The 19,072-nt window shown below is 39.5% G+C and overlaps 1 protein-coding gene across 1 annotated transcript in view; it reads right to left on the reverse strand.

Annotated features, from left to right (window-relative positions):
* Window positions 1-2,430: 2,430 nt before the first annotated feature.
* Window positions 2,431-19,072, reverse strand: part of TMEM132B (transmembrane protein 132B) — a 1,036,733-nt gene continuing 1,020,091 nt past the window's right edge. Inside the window, exons 8-9 of the mRNA XM_073557086.1 lie at window positions 14,531-14,722; window positions 2,431-4,131 (exon numbers count right to left, since the gene is read on the reverse strand). Of these exons, the coding sequence (XP_073413187.1) occupies window positions 2,989-4,131; window positions 14,531-14,722 (1,335 nt within the window). The 3' untranslated portion in view covers window positions 2,431-2,988. The remainder of the gene's footprint in view (window positions 4,132-14,530; window positions 14,723-19,072) is intronic.

Genomic DNA, 19,072 nt, shown 5'->3' on the forward strand with positions numbered 1-19,072 from the left:
TAATTAGATTTCTGTGCATAGGGGTCGGAATGTGCACTGGGTCTTCCCTGTCTGGGATTCCAGGCCTCTCCACTTTTCTCTGGTCTGTGATTCCATCTACCCTACGCTTGCCTCTAGCCCATGAATAACAGGTCTTTGCTGATATTTCAAACAAATGAGATGGGTCATTCACAGACCGGAAGCAGGTGGAGGGCCGGGAATCACAGACAGATAGGAGAAGACCCATTCCACCATCCGGCCCCTGTGCACCAAAATCTAAACAGCAGAAAACTTCAACTGGAGATTAAAGAAGAATCACAAAGCGGATTTCTTCACCAAAGGTATCAATTTGTTCTGCATTACAGCGCCATTACAACCATGTCCTACATTATAAAATTGTGCTGATAGATTCTCTTTAAGCAAAAGTTGTCCCCTATAAGTACTGTCTATCATTGGCAGAAATAATTAATGCTGCATGGGCTACAAGTACGTAGTTTCAATTTATATATTTGAGAATTGTTTTAAGGTCCTTCAAAAGTGGTAACATTTGTCTATGATATTGATAGGCTTTGATGGCACCTTTGCTGCTGAAGTATCCAGGTACATTTAATAAAACATTTCATAATTGTGCATATATGGAACATCATAGTGTGCAGAACCAGTTTGCAAAATGCATTAAAGGGAATCTGTCACCCCATTTTTCGAGTATCAGCTGCCGGCACCGCCATCAGGGGCTTATCTACAGCATTCTGTAATGCTGTAGATAAGCCCCCGATGTAACCTGAAAGATAAGAAAAATGAGTTAGATTATACTCACCCAGGCGCGGTCCAGTCTTGGTCCGATGGGTGTTGCGGTCCGGCGCCTCCCATCTTCTAACGGTGATGTCCTCTTCTTTCCTGACTGTCATGGCTCCTTCGCAGGCGCACTGCTCTGCCCTGTTGAAGGCAGAGCAGAATACTGCAGTGTGCAGGCACCGGGCCTCTCCCGGGGCCTGCGAACTGCAGGACTCTGCTCTGCCTTCAACAGGGCAGAGCAGTGTGCCTGCGAAGGAGCCACGACAGGCAGCAAAGAAGAGGATGTCACCGTTAGAAGATTGGAGGCGCCGGACCGGACCACGACACCCATCGGGTCAAAACCGGACCCGGACTCATTTTTCTTATCTTTCAGGTTACATCGGGGGCTTATCTACAGCATTACAGAATGCTGTAGATAAGCCCTTGATGGCGGTGCCGGCAGCTGATACTCGAAAAATGGGGTGACAAATTCCCTTTAAGTTGTAGATGCAGATGCGACAACAATAAACTTATGGGCCAATAAAAGAACAAACAACAAAATACTCATCAATGAAGATCACATCTCAATAAATAAAATATACCAACAAGTCAAAAACAGCCAGTTTGACCATAGATCACTGCAGTGTAGGACTGCATAAACTTTTTATAATTTGCCCACATGAAGATGTAAAAGTAATAACAGGAATGATGTTTGATTGGAGAGAACTGAATGTAAAAATAGTTTTGCAGTTATTTTAGTCAAAATGATGGCGGTCATTGGTAGTTATGGTACGAATATGGTTATAGTGTAAGTAAAATATATTACCGTCAGAAAAGCATAGTATTGGCGAATAATACTGTGAAATATTGAAATGATTGCTCAGTAGAGCAATCACAATCTGGTCCCCAGTATCAGCAAGGGTAAATCACAATCTGTCAGGCATAAAGAAGACATGTCAGATGATGTATTCTAATACACAATCGCTATTAAATATGATGATCTAACTGCATAATATTGTCTCTTTTGTTTCTCAGTGTTTTTAAGTAAAGTATCTTCTACAAGAATCCCAAAGCTATGATCATGCTGGAAATTAGAAACACAGCAAACAGTAGCCAATATACAAGTATTAAAGAAGAACTCCCATCAAAATTTGTATCTATCCTTAGCATATTGCACTCATCGTACTAAATAGCACTGTGCACTTACAATTGCTCATTTTGCTTTTGTACCCAGTTAATTCTTCTTTTTTCCATTACGTCTATGACATATGTGATTAAAAACTTAGGAGCTGAAATCTTCTAATCTCTACATAGAAACAGGAGGTCTCTTTTCCCTTCATGAGTCATCACTGCAAAAGTCCATGGGAGGGAGGAGGGAAGCAGCTGGGAATAACTCATGCACGGAAGACACTTCCTGTTTCTACATAGAGCAGAGAAAAGAGAAGACTTAACTGGGTAGAAAGGCAAAATGAGCAATTGTAAGTACACAGTGCTATATAATATCATGACTTCAATGTATTAAGAGGATAAAAACTTTGATTTGAGTGCTTTTATAAGTAGAGACTTGTTGTTTGCCCTCTGTAGTACATATCCACAGGCTAATAACCTAGGATTTACAATACCTGCCCCCAATTTTCGATCTGTGAGTATGAATAGTTGACAATACAAAAGGAAGAATAAAATATATGGTTCTTTATTTCTTGTATATTATGTTGCCAACCACCTTTACATTGTGTGTATTTAAGAAGTAATGATAGTTTATGTTGAGATGCACGTAAATACATTTGTAATACATTCAGATTTATGCTTACAATGAACTGGAAATATGACAATAAATGTCTAATGTGCTTTTAATTGAAAACCACCTGGCACAGCAGTATTTACTTACGAACTGATTTACTGGCTTTATACCCAAATTCAATAGAACACAACAGATCTTTTTCTTGGCGCACCTATACCACGTCACATATTGTAATCCCTTCAGGAGAACCAGAATATCATTTACAGTATGAAAGCATGACATGACGCCCAATACTTATATTACCCCTAGACAGATTTCTTCTTCATAAGCGCTTTCTGATTTAGTGCCAAATAAATTGACAGTATAGCCTTTGTAAAATAAACTTAACCTTATTGGGTTTCTTTTTCTTCTCTATTGCTGTTTGGTAGTCCCACTTAAAAAAAAACAAAAAACAAACAAAACGAAGGCATAAAGGTGAATATAAACATATTATATTACAGGTTGTCCTGAAGACTATCCATGTAGTCTCTAAGTTCACGTGAATCTCCAATGTTCATATCCTGACAGACCCATTTAATATTTTCTTCATTTCCAAAGATGACAGCATTGGTATATGGACCACCTTCTTCTGGTAAAATTGTAGTAAAGGATGTGAATTTTACCCGTTTTCTCTTTGCACTTCCTGCATTTAGAGGCTCATTCTTAGGCTCTTTTTCATAATTGTAATCTGATGACCTCATAATTTGACTATATGGATTCTTTTGCGAACCACCATTAAGTAAAAAATTGTTTTCTTCAAATTGCGACCTACTGTCAATCATTGTAGTGCATTCTTCTGCCACAGGAATGTCCACAGGGTTTTCCAGCAGTTCTACCTCATTCCCGAGCCATACCCAGTCATGTGAATGTGGAATGTTTGCCTGATCTGCCACTGGAAACCTTTTATGCCTATATTTCCAAGCAAATGCCACACAGTTAATTAAAAAGACAAGAATTGCAAGGCAGAAGACACAGAGAAGGGCATACATGCCAATTTCCAAGTCTGTGAGACCCCTTGAAGTCTGTGTAAGTTCACTTTCCTGATTGTGTTCTGAGGCTATTCTTGTAGGAAAGCTGGTATATGGCATAGGAACAATGTGGGCATCATTATAGTTCTTGTGATAGTCTACAGGGGAATCAGATGTCGAGTTTTTATTTGAATCTTCATAATTGACTGCAGAAGATCCCTGTTTGGGCCACTCATTTGCAGTCCTTTCTTGCTCTGCAACTTTTTCAGTTGTTTTACTTGCGATTTTCTTAAACTCATCATCTATGTTTTGAATTTCATTAATATTTCCCTTTTGATCAGACTCTTTTTGGCCAAATTTAACTTTGATAGTTCCACTTCCAACAGCAAGGCTACTTTTCCTTTTAGATTTCTGGCAGATCTCACTGATTCCAAATTCTAACTTTATTAAAGGTCCTTGGCCTTCTCCTTCCGCAACTACAACAGGCCAGTTTGATAAAGGATTCTGATAAGTGGAAACTACCATCTCATCTAGAGAAGACACCATAATTGAGAAGTCTTTACTTTCATAGATATCCAATGGTGTTACTGAGCCATCGCTAAACAAGGTCCACACACTGATGACTGCCTCCTGTAACAGAAAAAAAGTTACCTTTAGAGTATACAGAAAATATCACAGTTTCAGTAAAAATCAGTCTGCGATCATATAAGAAGATATGTCCAACCTTTAGATAAATAAACATAGAATCATAGAATGATAGAGTTGGAAGGGACCTCCTGGGTCATCTGGTCCAACCCCCTGCTCAAAGCAGGATTAACTAAATCATCCCAGACAGATGTCTGTCCAGCCTTTGTTTGAAGACTTCCATTGAACGAGGACTCACCACCTCTCATGGCAACCTGTTCCACTCATTGATCACCCTAACTGCCAAAAAGTTTTTTTCTGATATCTAATCTGTGTCTCCTCCCATTCAGCTTCATCCCATTGCTTCTAGTCTTTCCTTGTAAAAATGAGAATAAAGATGATCCTTCTACAATGTGACAGCCCTTGAGATATTTGTAGACCGCTAATAAGTCTCCTCTCCTCCATATTATGTTATGGAGTCCCAATTTCTTACTATAGATCAATAAGGAATAAATTCTTGGACTTTAAGTGCGCTGCCAGACAGATTCCATAACCACACAAGGTTAAAAAAAGTTAACCCTTTAATCCCTACGCGTTTCACCTGAAGACACCTGAAGAAGAAGCGTTATGCTTCGAAACGCGTAGGGATTAAAGGGTTAACTTTTTTTAACCTTGTGTGGTTATGGAATCTGTCTGGCAGCGCACTTAAAGTCCAAGAATTTATTCCTTATTGATCTGTGGTGCGGTTCCGCTGTGGACCGTTGGACGTGCAGCAGGCTGACATACTATGCAGGCTTTACTTTCTCTTTGAGAAGGTGAGTATAATACTTTCAGTATTTGTACATTTTAACCCGGATAAGACCCTATTGCGCTCTTGTTTCAACCTTTTAGTGAATACAATTTCTTACTATACAAATTCATATCATTATCCCAACAGGCTTGCAAATCCCTCAACAGGCTGCAATTCAGATTATATCCATAGAGTGACCAATTTTAGATACATGTAGATACATAATTTAAATAACACCTGAATATAACTGGTCATCTATGTCCAGTAATTTTGGGGATACGAAGAGCCAAGACTATGGTTAAGGAAAAGCACATTTTTATCTTCATGATGTTTTTTTGACAAAATGATTATACCTTCTAGTATAAATGTCTCTACATTGAATTCAGGTTGCTACTCTAGCTGGGGTCCAGCACCAAAGTGTTAAAAGTGTCAAGATATTGTTCTAGGCCTAGGGGCTACAGTCACTTAAACAGTATATTTCTCTCTCCAGAGTTCTTACTACGCCAAAATGAGCAAGTGTCAAGTTTAACAGAGCATTACACATACAGTATACAGGATATTTTAGTATTATTTTAAGAAAGTTTCCTTAAGAATTCACTTTGTATAACCTGTGATTTAACAATACCCTGTAATTTAAGAAACAAGACACTGCTGGGTAAAAAGGTTAGACGGAGGCAAGAGACTCACCTTGACAAATAATAATGCAATTTTCTAAAAAGAGCTCATGCAAGAAAAATAGTCATTTTTCTTCAGTGAGACGCTTTGCCCACAAATGAGCTAGATATTAAACGTAATAACCACTTTACCTGTGTCACAAAAAATATGTACTAATATAAACAGCAAGTCAGAAAATCCCACTGTGATGATCTAGAATGGTGATAAAAAGGTTGTGTAAACAATGCGACTATTCTTTTTGTGTTATATATTTGATACTTCCGCTTCCAAGAAACTAAGTTTTGAGAAGACTAGTCTATGGTTCTTAAGGGAGTTGGCTAGTTTAGGAACCCCATTTTCTTTCTTCCATCCATCGGAAATTCTAAGCATCTCTCATTCTTGTGCACCTGACCTGTCCTATATTGCACATATTTGAATGGAGACTTAGGTGCCAATTTATCAAGACCGGTGTTTTTCGCGTCGATCTTGATTAGGAGGTGTGCTGGAGAGAGAAGCTCCTTACTCCTTAAGGGGAGCATGGCACCTAATGAATATGGCACGTCTAAAAAGTGGCATATGCACCTGGCAACAAATCTTACTCATGGAAGGGATTGGAGTAAGATTTGTGGTGTAAGGAACGCCGCAGCTCATCATGAATTTGACAAGCAGATGATGACATGAATATCCTGCCCTAAGACAGCCAAAAGTCAGAAAACTTAGAAGTATCTCGCATTACGCTAAAATATAGTACATTTTCAAAGGTTTTACTTCAGAAATTCTAGCGCAAAAGCTTTGATGAATTGGGCTCCAGGAAACTGAACACTTATTTTCAGATATCCCCATAGACAAAATCAGTTCCCTGGGATTCATAGTAGGGGACACTGTGACCACTATAGAGACAAGGGACCCTTTTAAAAAAATCTCCATTATTACCAGAATCGGATAGTACTAAATAGGTTCACATAGAAGAGGAAAAACAATTATTACATTACGTACTCTGCGTGTGCTATTTGGCAATAATGTAAGGTATTGTCCACCCTACAACCTGTAATACATTAGTATAGTTCTCCAAGAAATAATCATACATAGAAAATCTAATATATAAAGCTCGAAGTGTGTATGTATGTATGTGTGTATGTATGTGTGTGTGTATGTATGTGTGTGTATGTCCGGGATAGGCTTCCGCACCATCGCAGCTACAGCCACAAAATTTGGCACAGTCACAAGTCTGGACCCCGAGAGCGTCCTAAGCTATGTTGTGAGGCGAAATTTTAACCCCGCGCATTCCAATTCACCAAACAATTTTGCCCCATCTACATACTGGGGGGAAAAGTGTGTGCGCGTCAAGCCCCGCCCCTCATTATGATGTCATAATGCCCCTATTTGCATACTGGGGAAACAGTGTGTGCGCATCAAGCCCCGCCCCTCATTATGATGCCACAATGGTTGCCATGGCTACGCTGATGTCATCATAGGTTGCAAGCTCTGCCGCCGCTCATTATGATGTCATAATGGTTGACTATGGGATGGAGGATGTGTGATGGGTATATGGGCACTGGACTATGGGATGGAGGATATGTATGACGGGTATATGGACACGGGACTATGGGATGGAGGATATGTGATGGGTATATGGGCACTGGACTATGGGATGGAGAATATATATGATGGGTATATGGGCATGGGACTATGGGATGGAAGATGTGCGATGGGTATATGGGCATTTGACTATGAGATGAAGGATGTGATGGGTATATGGGCATGGGACTATGGGATGGCGAATATGTATGGTGGGTATAGGGGCATGGGACTATGAAATGAAGGATGTATGATGGGTATATGGGCACTCGACTATGGGATGGAGGATATGTATGATGGGTATATGGGCACGGGCCTATGGGATCGTGGATATGTATGATGGGTATATGGGCACGGGACTATGGGATGGAGGATAATTATAATTTGCTATAACTAACCACAGTTAGTTACTATGCCCGGGTAAGCTACAACTCCTAGAAAGGGTATTACCCAAGTAGTGTATTCATGTTTTACTTTGAGTCATTTGCTAACTGAGTCATGTTTGGTATGTCCATTATTTGGCATAATAGACTGCTTATATCCATTTTTCTATACTAATAAGCAGCCACTAGGTAATGATAATCCACTATTAATTGTTACTGGGTATTCAATATATGCTTTTCTATTTTAATTGTTCTTTTATATATATTTTAATTTTGACATTTCCAGCCACCAGTCATGTTTAGTTAGATCACCTATTATTGTTAGCTATTAATCCAAGTTTTTAGTCCAGTTGTTCCTTTTCTATTTTCTACTAACTGAAGAGCCCGGCGCTGCCCGGGCATAGTAACTAACTGTGGTTAGTTATAACAAATTATAATTATCCTCCATCCCATAGTCCCGTGCCCATATTCCCGTCATACATATCCTCCATTCCATAGTCCTGTGCCCATATACCCATCACACATCCTCCATCCCATATCCTCCATAATGGTTGACTATGGGATGGAGGATATGTGATGGGTATATGGGCACTGGACTATGGGATGGCGGATATGTATGATGGGTATATGGGCACGGGACTATGGGATGGAGGATATGTATGATGGGTATATGGGCATGGGACTATGAGATGAAGGATGTATGATGGGTATATGGGCATGGGACTATGGGATGGCGGATATGAATGATGGGTATATGGGCACGGGACTATGGGATGGAGGATATGTGATGGGTATATGGGCACTGGACTATGGGATGGAGGATATGTATGATGGGTATATGGGCACGGGACTATGGGATGGCGGATATGTATGATGGGTATATGGGCATGGGACTATGGGATGGAGGATATGTATGATGGGTATATGGGCATGGGCCTATGGGATGGAGGATGTGTGATGGGTATATGGGCATGGGACTATGGGATGGAGGATATGTATGATGGGTATATGGGCACTCGACTATGGGATGGCGAATATGTATGATGGGTATATGGGCATGGGACTATGGGATGAAGGATGTGTGATGGGTATATGGACATGGGATGCAGGCAGCGCATGTGTGTATATATTCATGGAAGTAATGGCAAAGTTGGTAACCCTGATGAAGAGGGACAGAGTCCCTCGAAATGCGTCGGTTGTCTTTTGACCCTCAGCGCTTTTCATAGAGGCAGTGACGTCACAAGCCTCGCACACGCAAGCGGCCATTTTTTTCTTTTCCCGCTGGGTAACCAGGGACGCTACCGGCCGGAGCGCCCTTGGATCTACTTATCTGCACGCCTGTACCTGCCTCTGCCTCTTGGGGTGTAAGTACATCCTATGAAGTGGCCAAGCATAAGCAACCTTGGCCATTCTCAGCACCTTAGTGACCATTAACCCATGACTACCAAGGGTAAGCTACAACTCCTAGAAAGGTTATTACCCAAGTAGTGTATTCATGTTTTACTTTCAGTCATTTGCTAACTGAGGCACGTATGGTATGTTCATTATTTGGTATAATAGACTGCTTATATCCATTTTTCTATACTAATAAGCAGCCACTAGGTAATGATAATCCACTACTAATTGTTACTGGGTATTCAATATATGCTTTTCTATTTTAATTGTTCTTTCATATATTTTAATTTTGACATTTTCAGCCACCAGTCGTGTTTAGGTAGATCACCTATTATTGTTAGCTATTAAGTTTTTAGTCCAGTTGTAAACATGGGTTCCTTTTCTATATTATACATAGAAAATAGTTGAATGATTGCATTACCATATCACTTAAGTCATACCCAGACTGTGAGTATACCTGAGTGCTAGGTCCTTGGTCTACCATCACAATACTCCATGTTCACACATTCAGTATTTGGTATTTTACATCAGTATTTATAAACCAAAACCAGCAGTGAAACATGCAGTGGAAAAGTATAATAGAAATATGTCACCACTTCTGTATTTATCACCCACTCCTGGTTTTGGCTTACAAATACTGATGTGAAATACTGACCAAATACTGAACGTGTGAACGTGGCCAAAGGGAACTATATTCGTATTGACCAACATTTGGTATATTGTATCTTGACAACCCATCCTGTGCCTATTGACTTCTGATATTTTAATATATTACTTCATACACAGTAGTTCCAGAAAGTTTACAACGCTTCCAGAATTTTCCATATTCTACATAAACTTGATCTAAAAGTACTGATTTTCACACATGCCCTGAAAGTAGCTAAGAGAACCAAATAAAACAAATGAGTCAAAAATATTAGATTTTGCTACTTTTTTAAGTTAGGAAATTATGTAATATCACATGTCTTTGTGTGGAAAAAGTAAGTGAACCTTTAGGATTAGCATAAAATTTTAAAGTGAAATTAGAGTCTGGTGTTTGAAATCAATGGGATCACAATTAGGTGTGAATGGATGATATGTTTTATTAAAATAACATGGATCTATTTCTGATCTACCAGTCATGGCCAAAAGTTTTGAGAATAACACAAATATTAATTTTTACAAAGTCTACTGCTTCATTTTTTCCAATGGCAATTTGCATATACTCCAGAATGTTATAAAGAGTGATCAGCTTAACAGCAATTACTTGCAAAGTCAATATTTGCCTCCAAAATGAACTCTATCCCCCAAAACACATTTCAACATCATTGCAGCCCTGCCTTAAAAGGACCAGCTAACATCGTTTTAGTGATTGCTCCATTAACACAGGTGTGGGTGTTGATGAGGACAGGGCTGGATATCAATCTGTCATGATTAAGTAAGAATGACACCACTGGACACTTTAAAAGGAGGCTGGTGCTTGGCATCATTGTTTCTCTTCTGCTAACCATGGTTATCTCTCAAGAAACACGTGCAGTCATCATTGCACTGCACAAAAATGGCCTAACAGGGAAGAGTATCGCAGCTAGAAAGATTGCACCTCAGTCAACAATCTATCGCATCATCAAGAACTTCAAGGAGAGAGGTTCCCTTGTTGCCAAAAAGGCTCCAGGGCGCCCAAGAAAGACCAGCCAGCGCCAGGACCGTCTCTTAAAAGTGTTTCAGCTGCGGGATCGGGCTACCAGCAGTGCAGAGCTTGCTCAGGAATGGCAGCAGGCAGGTGTGAGTGCATTTGCACGCACTGTGAGGCGGAGACTCTTGGAACAAGGCCTGGTCTCAAGGAGGGCAGCAAAGAAGCCACTTCTCTCCAGAAAAAACATCATGGACAGACTGATATTCTGCAAGAAGTACAGGGAGTGGACTGCTGAGGACTGGGGTAAAGTCATTTTCTCTGATGAATCCCCTTTTAGATTGTTTGGGACATCTGGAAAACGGCTTATTTGGAGAAGACCAGGTGAGCGCTACCACCAGTCTTGTCTCATGCCAACTGCCAAGCATCCTGAAACCATTCATGTGTGGGGTGGCTTCTCAGCCAAGGGAATGGACTCTCTCTCAGTCTTGCCTAAAAACACAGCTATGAATAAAGAATGGTACCAGAATGTCCTCCAAGAGCAACTTCTCCCAACCGTCCAAGAGCAGTTTGGCGATCAACAATGCCTTTTTCAACATGATGGAGCACCTTGCCATAAAGCAAAGGTGATATCTAAATGGCTCAGGGAACAAAACATAGAGATTTTGGGACCATGGCCTGGAAACTCCCCAGATCTTAATCCCATTGAGAACTTGTGGTCAATCATCAAGAGACGGGTGGACAAACAAAAACCTTCAAATTCAGACAAAATAAACCATTGATTTTGCAAGAATGGACTGCTATCAGTCAGGATTTGATCCAGAAGTTGATTGAGAGCATGCCAGGGAGAAATGCTGAGGTCCTGAAGAAGAAGGGTCAACACTGCAAATATTGACTTGCTGCATTAACTCATTCTGTCAATATAACCTTTTGTTACAGAAATATAATTGCAATCATATTATGAGTATGTGATAAAAACATCTGACAAACACACATAAAAACCAGAGGGCAGCAGATCATGTGAAAATATAATATTTGTGTCATTCTCAAAACTTTTGGCCATGACTGTACATAACACATTTATGGAAGTTTATCATGACATGAACAATGGTATTTTCTGAGAGCCTCAGGCTGGAGTCAAACATAGCGACTCACCAGCGATCCTGACAACGATATCAATGTGTCAGGATCACTGGTGAATCGCTATGTGATCGCTGGTGAGCTGTCAAACAGACAGCTTCACCAGCGATCAGCACAACGACGCCCAGCGCCCAGCGTCGCTGTGCACGTTAGTAACCAGCATGCTGATGCAGGAAGCTGGTAACTAACGTACAGATCGGGTATCTAAGGGACGTACGTCCCTAAGATACCCGATCTGTACGTTAGTTACCAGCTCCCTGCATCAGCGCGCTGGTAACTAACGTACACATCGGGTATCTAAGGGACGCACGTCCCTTGGATACCCGATGTGTACATTAGTTACCAGCAGATCGCTGGTGTCCCGCCTGCCACACGCAGCGATGCGTGGTGACCAGCAGGAGACCAGCGACCAAAAAAAAGTCCTGGCCTTTCCTGCAGCAATCAGCGATACCGGCAGGGGGGCTGGTCGCTGATCGCTGTCACACACAGCGATCTCGATGGTGAGATCGCTGTTGTGTCACAATAATTGTGACTCAGCAGCGATCTCGCTAGCGAGATCGCTATGTGTGACGGGGCCTTCACAAGAAAAGCTGTTGATGCTTATCAGGCGTTAAAAGGTTACAAAGCATCTGTAAAGTGTTTAGACTCCAAAAATCCACAGGCAGACAGATTAGGTACGAATGGAGTATATTCAAGACCATTTTTAATCTCTCCAGGAGCAGAAGTGGTCAACCAACAATGATCACTACAAGATCATGGCGTATAATAGTTTTCAATGTCATAAAGGAACCCATGGTAACCTCTGAGCAATTGAAAGCACTGGACAAGCCAAAAGGCTATTTGAACAATGTTGTGTGGCTGAAGCAAACCAATATAAAATTTTTAGTTTACATGAGAAGCTAAAATTATGTTTGGAGAAAGATAAACCACTGCATTTTGCATTTGTATCATAAAAACCTCATACCGTCGGTGAAACACGGTGGTGGTAATATCATGGTTTGGGACTGTTTTGCTGCATCTTGGCCAGGATGACCTGTCATCATAACACAATGAATCTTAAATTGTATCTGCAAATTCTAGAGGAAAATATCAGGACATCCCAAGAAATTGTATCACAAGAGAATATGGGTGATGAAGTAAGACAACAACCGAAAGCACACAAGTCTCTCTAAAAAAGAATAGTTAAGGATGAATAAAGTTTTGGAATGGTCAAGTCAAAGTTCTGACCTTAATCCTAAAGAAATGGAGTGGAAGTATAAGATGTGAACAGTTTCTGGAAGAAAACCTAGCAACATAACTGAGAAGAAGTTGTTTTCTAGTGAGGAAGGGGCTAAAATTCCTTCAAGCCGATGCACAGAACTAATCAACAATTACTGTAAATATTTAGATGCCGTTATTGACATTCCAAGCAAAGGTTCACATACTTTTGTTCCTCACAGACATGTGATATTGGATTATTTTCTTAATTTAAAACAATTACATAGTTAAATATTATTTTACCCATTTGCTAGATCTGTTGTAGTTTTAGGAAACACCTATGTAGAAATGGGGAGAATTCTTAAGGGTTAACTTTCAAGCATCATTGTGTGTAACTACTTAAACTCTCAGGAAATGAATGTGTTTCTATATGTGTCTTAGTAGTAAGCAGTTATTTTGCCTCAATGGGCTAAGGTTTAATCTGGGTTTATGTGTGAAACCTCTGACAGTGGCATTTAACACGTGTCGACAGGGTCAAGCATCATTCTAATCTCTTATTGCCATGCCTGTGATGTGATAATGATGTACTGATGGGTTGTCACAACAGCCAGGTGTCTGCTGATGACCCCTGATTTCTGTCATTAAGATACTACTGTGAACACTGACTCATGTTTTCTGATATACATAGCAGGGCTGAAGCACTGCTATATATACTACAGATATTGCACAATGACAGCTTCAAGTCCCCTAAGGGCACTATTAAATACAGTGAAAAGTTAAAAAAAGTTAAAAAAAATAGCAAAAAAATAGAAAAACACAAAAGTTCAAATCTTCCCCCTTTTTCCCAATTAAAAATAAAACAACTAGAAAAAATAAAATATATCATATCAACCTCAAATTGTATCAGTAAAAACATTAGCACAGGGCACAAAAAATAAGCCCTCAAACAGCATCATATCCCAAACAATAAAAAATGCTATGTATCTCAGAAAATGGCGTCAAAAGCAAAAAAAAAGTTATACATTTTTTTTTCAATCCCTAAATAAAAAACTATACATGTTTGGTTTCTGAAGACTCATATTGCCAGGTCAATTTTACCATACAGTGAACATGGTAAATTAAAAAAAAAAACACAATTGTGGAATTGCACTTTTTGGCTGTTTTACTGCACTTGGAAATTTTTTAGTACACTATGTGATAAAATGAACTGTGTCACTCAAAAGTGCAACTTGTCCTGCAAAAAACATGGCCATATTGACGGAAAAATAAAAAAAGTTATGTCTATTGGAAGAAGGGGAGGAAAAAAATAAAAACGAAAAAATAGCCAATGGCCCGGAGGGAAGGGGTGAATGCTTGCATGGGTTACCTCATGTATATTGCTTTCCTATAATTAACAGTTGTACTGACTAACACTATAAAATTTGTCCTAGCATGTTTGTATTCTCCTGAGATAGAAAAATGAGGCTGTGAACCCCTCTGGAGACAGACCCCAATGTGACTGAATATATTCTTTTTACTGACAGTGCTGTGTAAAAGTGTAAAATGTGGGCATTATGTATGTAAATAAGACATAACACAAAAAAGAAGTCAAGGAAAACTATCCTTTTCACAGTATGATTTGTGGAAATACAGTTTACTGCATTTGTTGCATCACTGTACCTGTTTTATCTCGTGCAGGATATCACTGGCTGTAGTCGTTGTAATGATGGTTCTTTTATTACCCTTGCTGGCTTGCAAAGACAAGGAAAGACCAGTTATAAGTTGGATTCCTAGGTCAACAATTCCCACACGATCGTCCAGAACAGTCACTGTTTTTTCAGCCAAGATGGAATCAGACAATGGAGAAAGAACCTGAGAAAGTAATTGTGACAAGACTTGGTAATTGGGTACAATGGCAAATGTACAGAATATAACTCAACACTCTAAATTATCTGAAGTGTTTGCTTATTATTAAGACACAATTGCAATATTCCCTAATTTAACATTTGACATGACCACTTACACTATATGGGCAAAACCATTAAATAGAACTCTAACCATGAATTTAGGGTTTCCATTTATGTCTAGGGTATATCAAGCATCTTACCATACAGTCTGCCCTAACCTACATTTGTGAAAGAATGAATCATTTTAAAGACCTCACTGAATTTAAGCATGAAAATATAATAGGATGCCACAGTTGCAATAACTTAATTTTTTACATTTTTTCCCTCCTGTGTGTTTAGAAACTAGAGCAACTTCATGTAAAGACCACAAGAACATACAGAGCAAAGCTGCCAAGTGTCAGAGGTGCATAGTACTTAAAAGTCACCAACTGTCTGATATTAAACACCAAAAAACGGAGGTGTGGAGCTGACTATCGCTATGAGGCATAATTACCATGTGGACCGGGCAAGCAGATAGCCCCGACGCGATTGGAAGAAGCGATTTGCAAAACGCGCATCGGGGCTATCTCCTTGCCCGGTCAACACGGTAATTATGTCTCATAGCAATAGTCAGCTCCATTAGATGCTTGCGTTCATGGTCACATAACCATCAGATGCTTGTGTTCATAGTCACAGTGGACAGTAATCTCTTTGTGCACTTGCACTGCCATACGCAATTCCTATTTTGCATCTGTTTTCTCTCAGAAAGGAAATGTAACATCAACTGTTATTCACTGTCCTATTAAGGGAGTAGAAGAATCCAGGATATCTATAAACAGAAAGATAGTGAGGAAACACTTAGCTAACCTAAATGAATTCAAGTCTCCAGGTCCAGATGAATTACACCCCAGAGTACTGAAGGAGATAGCAGAAGAAATTTTTGAACCCCTCTCCATAATCTTTGAAAATTCTTGGAGAACAGGAGTAGTGCCAGAAGACTGGAGAAGAGCAAATGTTGTTCCTATCTTCAAAAAGGGGAAGAAGGTGGACCCAGGCAACTATAGGCCGGTGAGTCTGACTTCTATACCAGGAAAGATCTTTGAACAAATTATTAAACAACATGTATGTCAATACCTGGATAAGAATGAAGTGATTAAACAGAGTCAGCATGGGTTTGTAGCTAATAAGTCATGTCAGACTAACTTAATTTCCTTCTATGACGGTATCACTGATTGGGTGGATCAAGGAAATGCTGTAGATATAGTATATCTTGACTTCAGCAAAGCATTTGACAAAGTCTCTCATACAATCCTTATTGAAAAAATGACTAAGTATGGAATGGACAAGGCAACTGTTAGGTGGATTCATAACTGGCTTAGTGATCGGACCCAAAGAGTGGTCGTAAATGGCTGCACATCCAGTTGGAAAAATGTCTCAAGTGGGGTACCACAGGGCTCTGTCCTGGGCCCTGTATTGTTCAACATCTTTATCAACGATTTAGATGAAGGAATTGAGGGTAAACTGATTAAATTTGCTGATGACACAAAGCTAGGAGGGATAGCTAATACTAGAGAAGAGAGAGAGAGGATTCAAAAAGATATAAATAAACTGGAGAAGTGGGCAGCAACTAACAGAATGGTTTTTAACAGGGAGAAATGCAAAGTACTACATCTGGGCAATAAAAATGAAAAAAGCATATATAGAATGGGAGGAATAGGGCTAAGTGACAGCACATGTGAAAAAGACTTGGGTATACTAATAGATCACAGACTGAATATGAGTCAACAGTGTGATGCAGCAGCAAAAAAGGCAAATGCAATTCTAGGATGTATTAACAGAAGCATACAGTCTAGATCACGTGAAGTCATTATTTCCCTCTACTCCTCTTTGGTCAGACCTCATCTGGAATATTGTGTCCAGTTTTGGGCACCACATTTTAAAAAAGACATCAACAAACTGGAGCAAGTTCAGAAAAGAGCGACCAGAATGGTGACCGGTCTGCAAACCCTGTCTTATGAGGAAAGGTTGCAGGATTTGGGAATGTTTAGTTTGCAAAAGAGAAGACTGAGAGGAGACTTAATAGCTGTCTACAAATATCTAAAGGGCTGTCACATTGTAGAAGGATCAACTTTATTCTCATTTGCACAAGGAAAGACTAGAAGCAATGGGATGAAACTGAATGGGAGGAGACACAGATTAGATATTAGAAAAAACTTTTTGACAGTTAGAGTGATCAATGAGTGGAACAAGCTGCCACGAGAAGTGGTGAGTTCTCCTTCAATGGAAGTCTTGAAACAGAGGCTGGACAGACATCTGACTGGGATGATTTAGCGAATCCTGCTTTGAGCAGGGGGTTGGACCAGATGGCCCAGGAGGTCCCTTCCAACTCTACCATTCTATGATTCTATGATTCTATGATTCTATCTTTGATTTACTATTTTAAATTATTGCTGCACTATTGCACCTTTGTTATACTTTGCTGACTGTCACTGTATATTTATTTTTGCACTATTGCACTTTATATGTAAATGATCTTTGCCTCTTACTATATAAATGTGTTGTCACATTGCTAGTTCTTTGCAGCCACTTTGGTTTTATTATATGCTAACATCTAGCATAATTGAGTAGGTTCCACTTGGCATTTATTCTTTATTTGGCATTTTTCATTTTCTGTGGACCCCTTGGAGTTCATTTTTGTTCAGTTTCAGTCCCTTTATTTATGTGATTTTACCTTTCTGTATATTCAATAAATTTTCACTTTTAATTATATATTTGGTTTCACACCTCCGTTTTTTTTTTGTTTACTTTGGTTTGAGGTGTGTCCTCTATTATTTTGGTCTTGTTTAGGATTCAACTGTCTGATATTGCTGACTCAATAGCTACAAAATTCCAAAGCTCTTCTGGCATTAACATCACTACAAAAACTGTGCGTTGAGAAACTGCATGCATTTCTTACACCACTAAGCACAATCCCAAATTCTGGATGAAGTGGTGTAAATCAAGGGCCCACTAGATTCTGGAACAGTGGAAACGTGTTCGGTGGAGTAATACATCACATTTCTCTATGTGGCAGTCTGATGAACGGGTCTAGGTTTGAAAAATATCAGGAGAACATGACTTGCATGACTGCATTGTACCAGGCTGCTGAAGGTAGGATAATGCTATGGGATTGTTTTTCAAGGGTAGACTTAGGTCCCTTAGTTCTAGTGAAGGGAAAATATTAATTCTTCAGCAAACCAAGACATTTTGTACAATGTTATGCATCCAACTTTGTTTCAACAGTTCAGGGATGGTCTTTTTCTGTTCCAACATCACGATGTCCCGTCCCAGTGCAGTTCTGGATGAATGGGCTAAAATTCTCAAAGGCACAATCTAAAAGCACAGAAAGCCCACGCAAAACATAGGAAGCTGTTTTAGCTGCAAGGTTGGGACCAACGAATATTAATATCTATGGCTTTTAGAACAGTATGTCATAAAAGATCATGTAGGGGTAATGTACTGCACACCGTGCCCCAATAAAGTATTTTGTCTATATAATGGATATAACCCTTACTTTGACATGTAATCTTTCAAGTGGTCGTTGCAATCATTTTGAAAATGAAGTACTTTATATATTTTAAATAAATGTTCATAAGTGAACATAAAGGCATCACCAATAGTTGCTGAAACGTCTTAGTCGGGGGCCTCGGCATACATGTATTTATGCAGTCTCTGTCAGACCATTTTCATACGGTCACGTACTGTGTACACTAGACACTTCGGGCTCAGTTCATCAAGCAGTTTCTATCCCGATTAAACAAGCAGGTTCTGCCATAATTCTGACTTTAACAACTTGAAATTTCACAAATTTTTTCAAATTAAATTTGCACAAACTCTTTTTTTTACATTAGATGTGTTTACACTAGTTCCAGCCAGTTCCCCCAACTATTTGAAAAGGGAGCAGAGATCAGGTGCATGGTCAAGCATTCCCTCAAAATCATCAATTCATCATTATTTGCGCCACAAAGCTGGTGCAAATGACGATAGAAATAGTGTAATTGTGCTGATGTGGCATATGTTTCAAGTACTTTTAAAAGATCCACCAAATTCATTATGGAGCTGCATGTTTCTTAATGAATTTAACACATCTTACTCCAATGTGCCCCTTAATCCAACGTCCCCTATACAAAATCACAGTCTTAATGAATCTGGGCCTTTACATTTTGTTGTATAGTGCCTCCATAAAGCACCATATTACAAAGTAATTCTCTAGTGGGAAAATGAATATATCCTTCATGCGACATTCATTGGAACAGGGTACATATGCCTTTTAAAGAAGTCAAAGGAATAAAAAGGT

This window comes from Dendrobates tinctorius, unplaced genomic scaffold (genome assembly GCF_039654945.1).
Source record: "Dendrobates tinctorius isolate UK_male_01 unplaced genomic scaffold, ASM3965494v1 ptg000243l, whole genome shotgun sequence".
NCBI classification, from domain to species: Eukaryota; Metazoa; Chordata; class Amphibia; order Anura; family Dendrobatidae; genus Dendrobates; species Dendrobates tinctorius.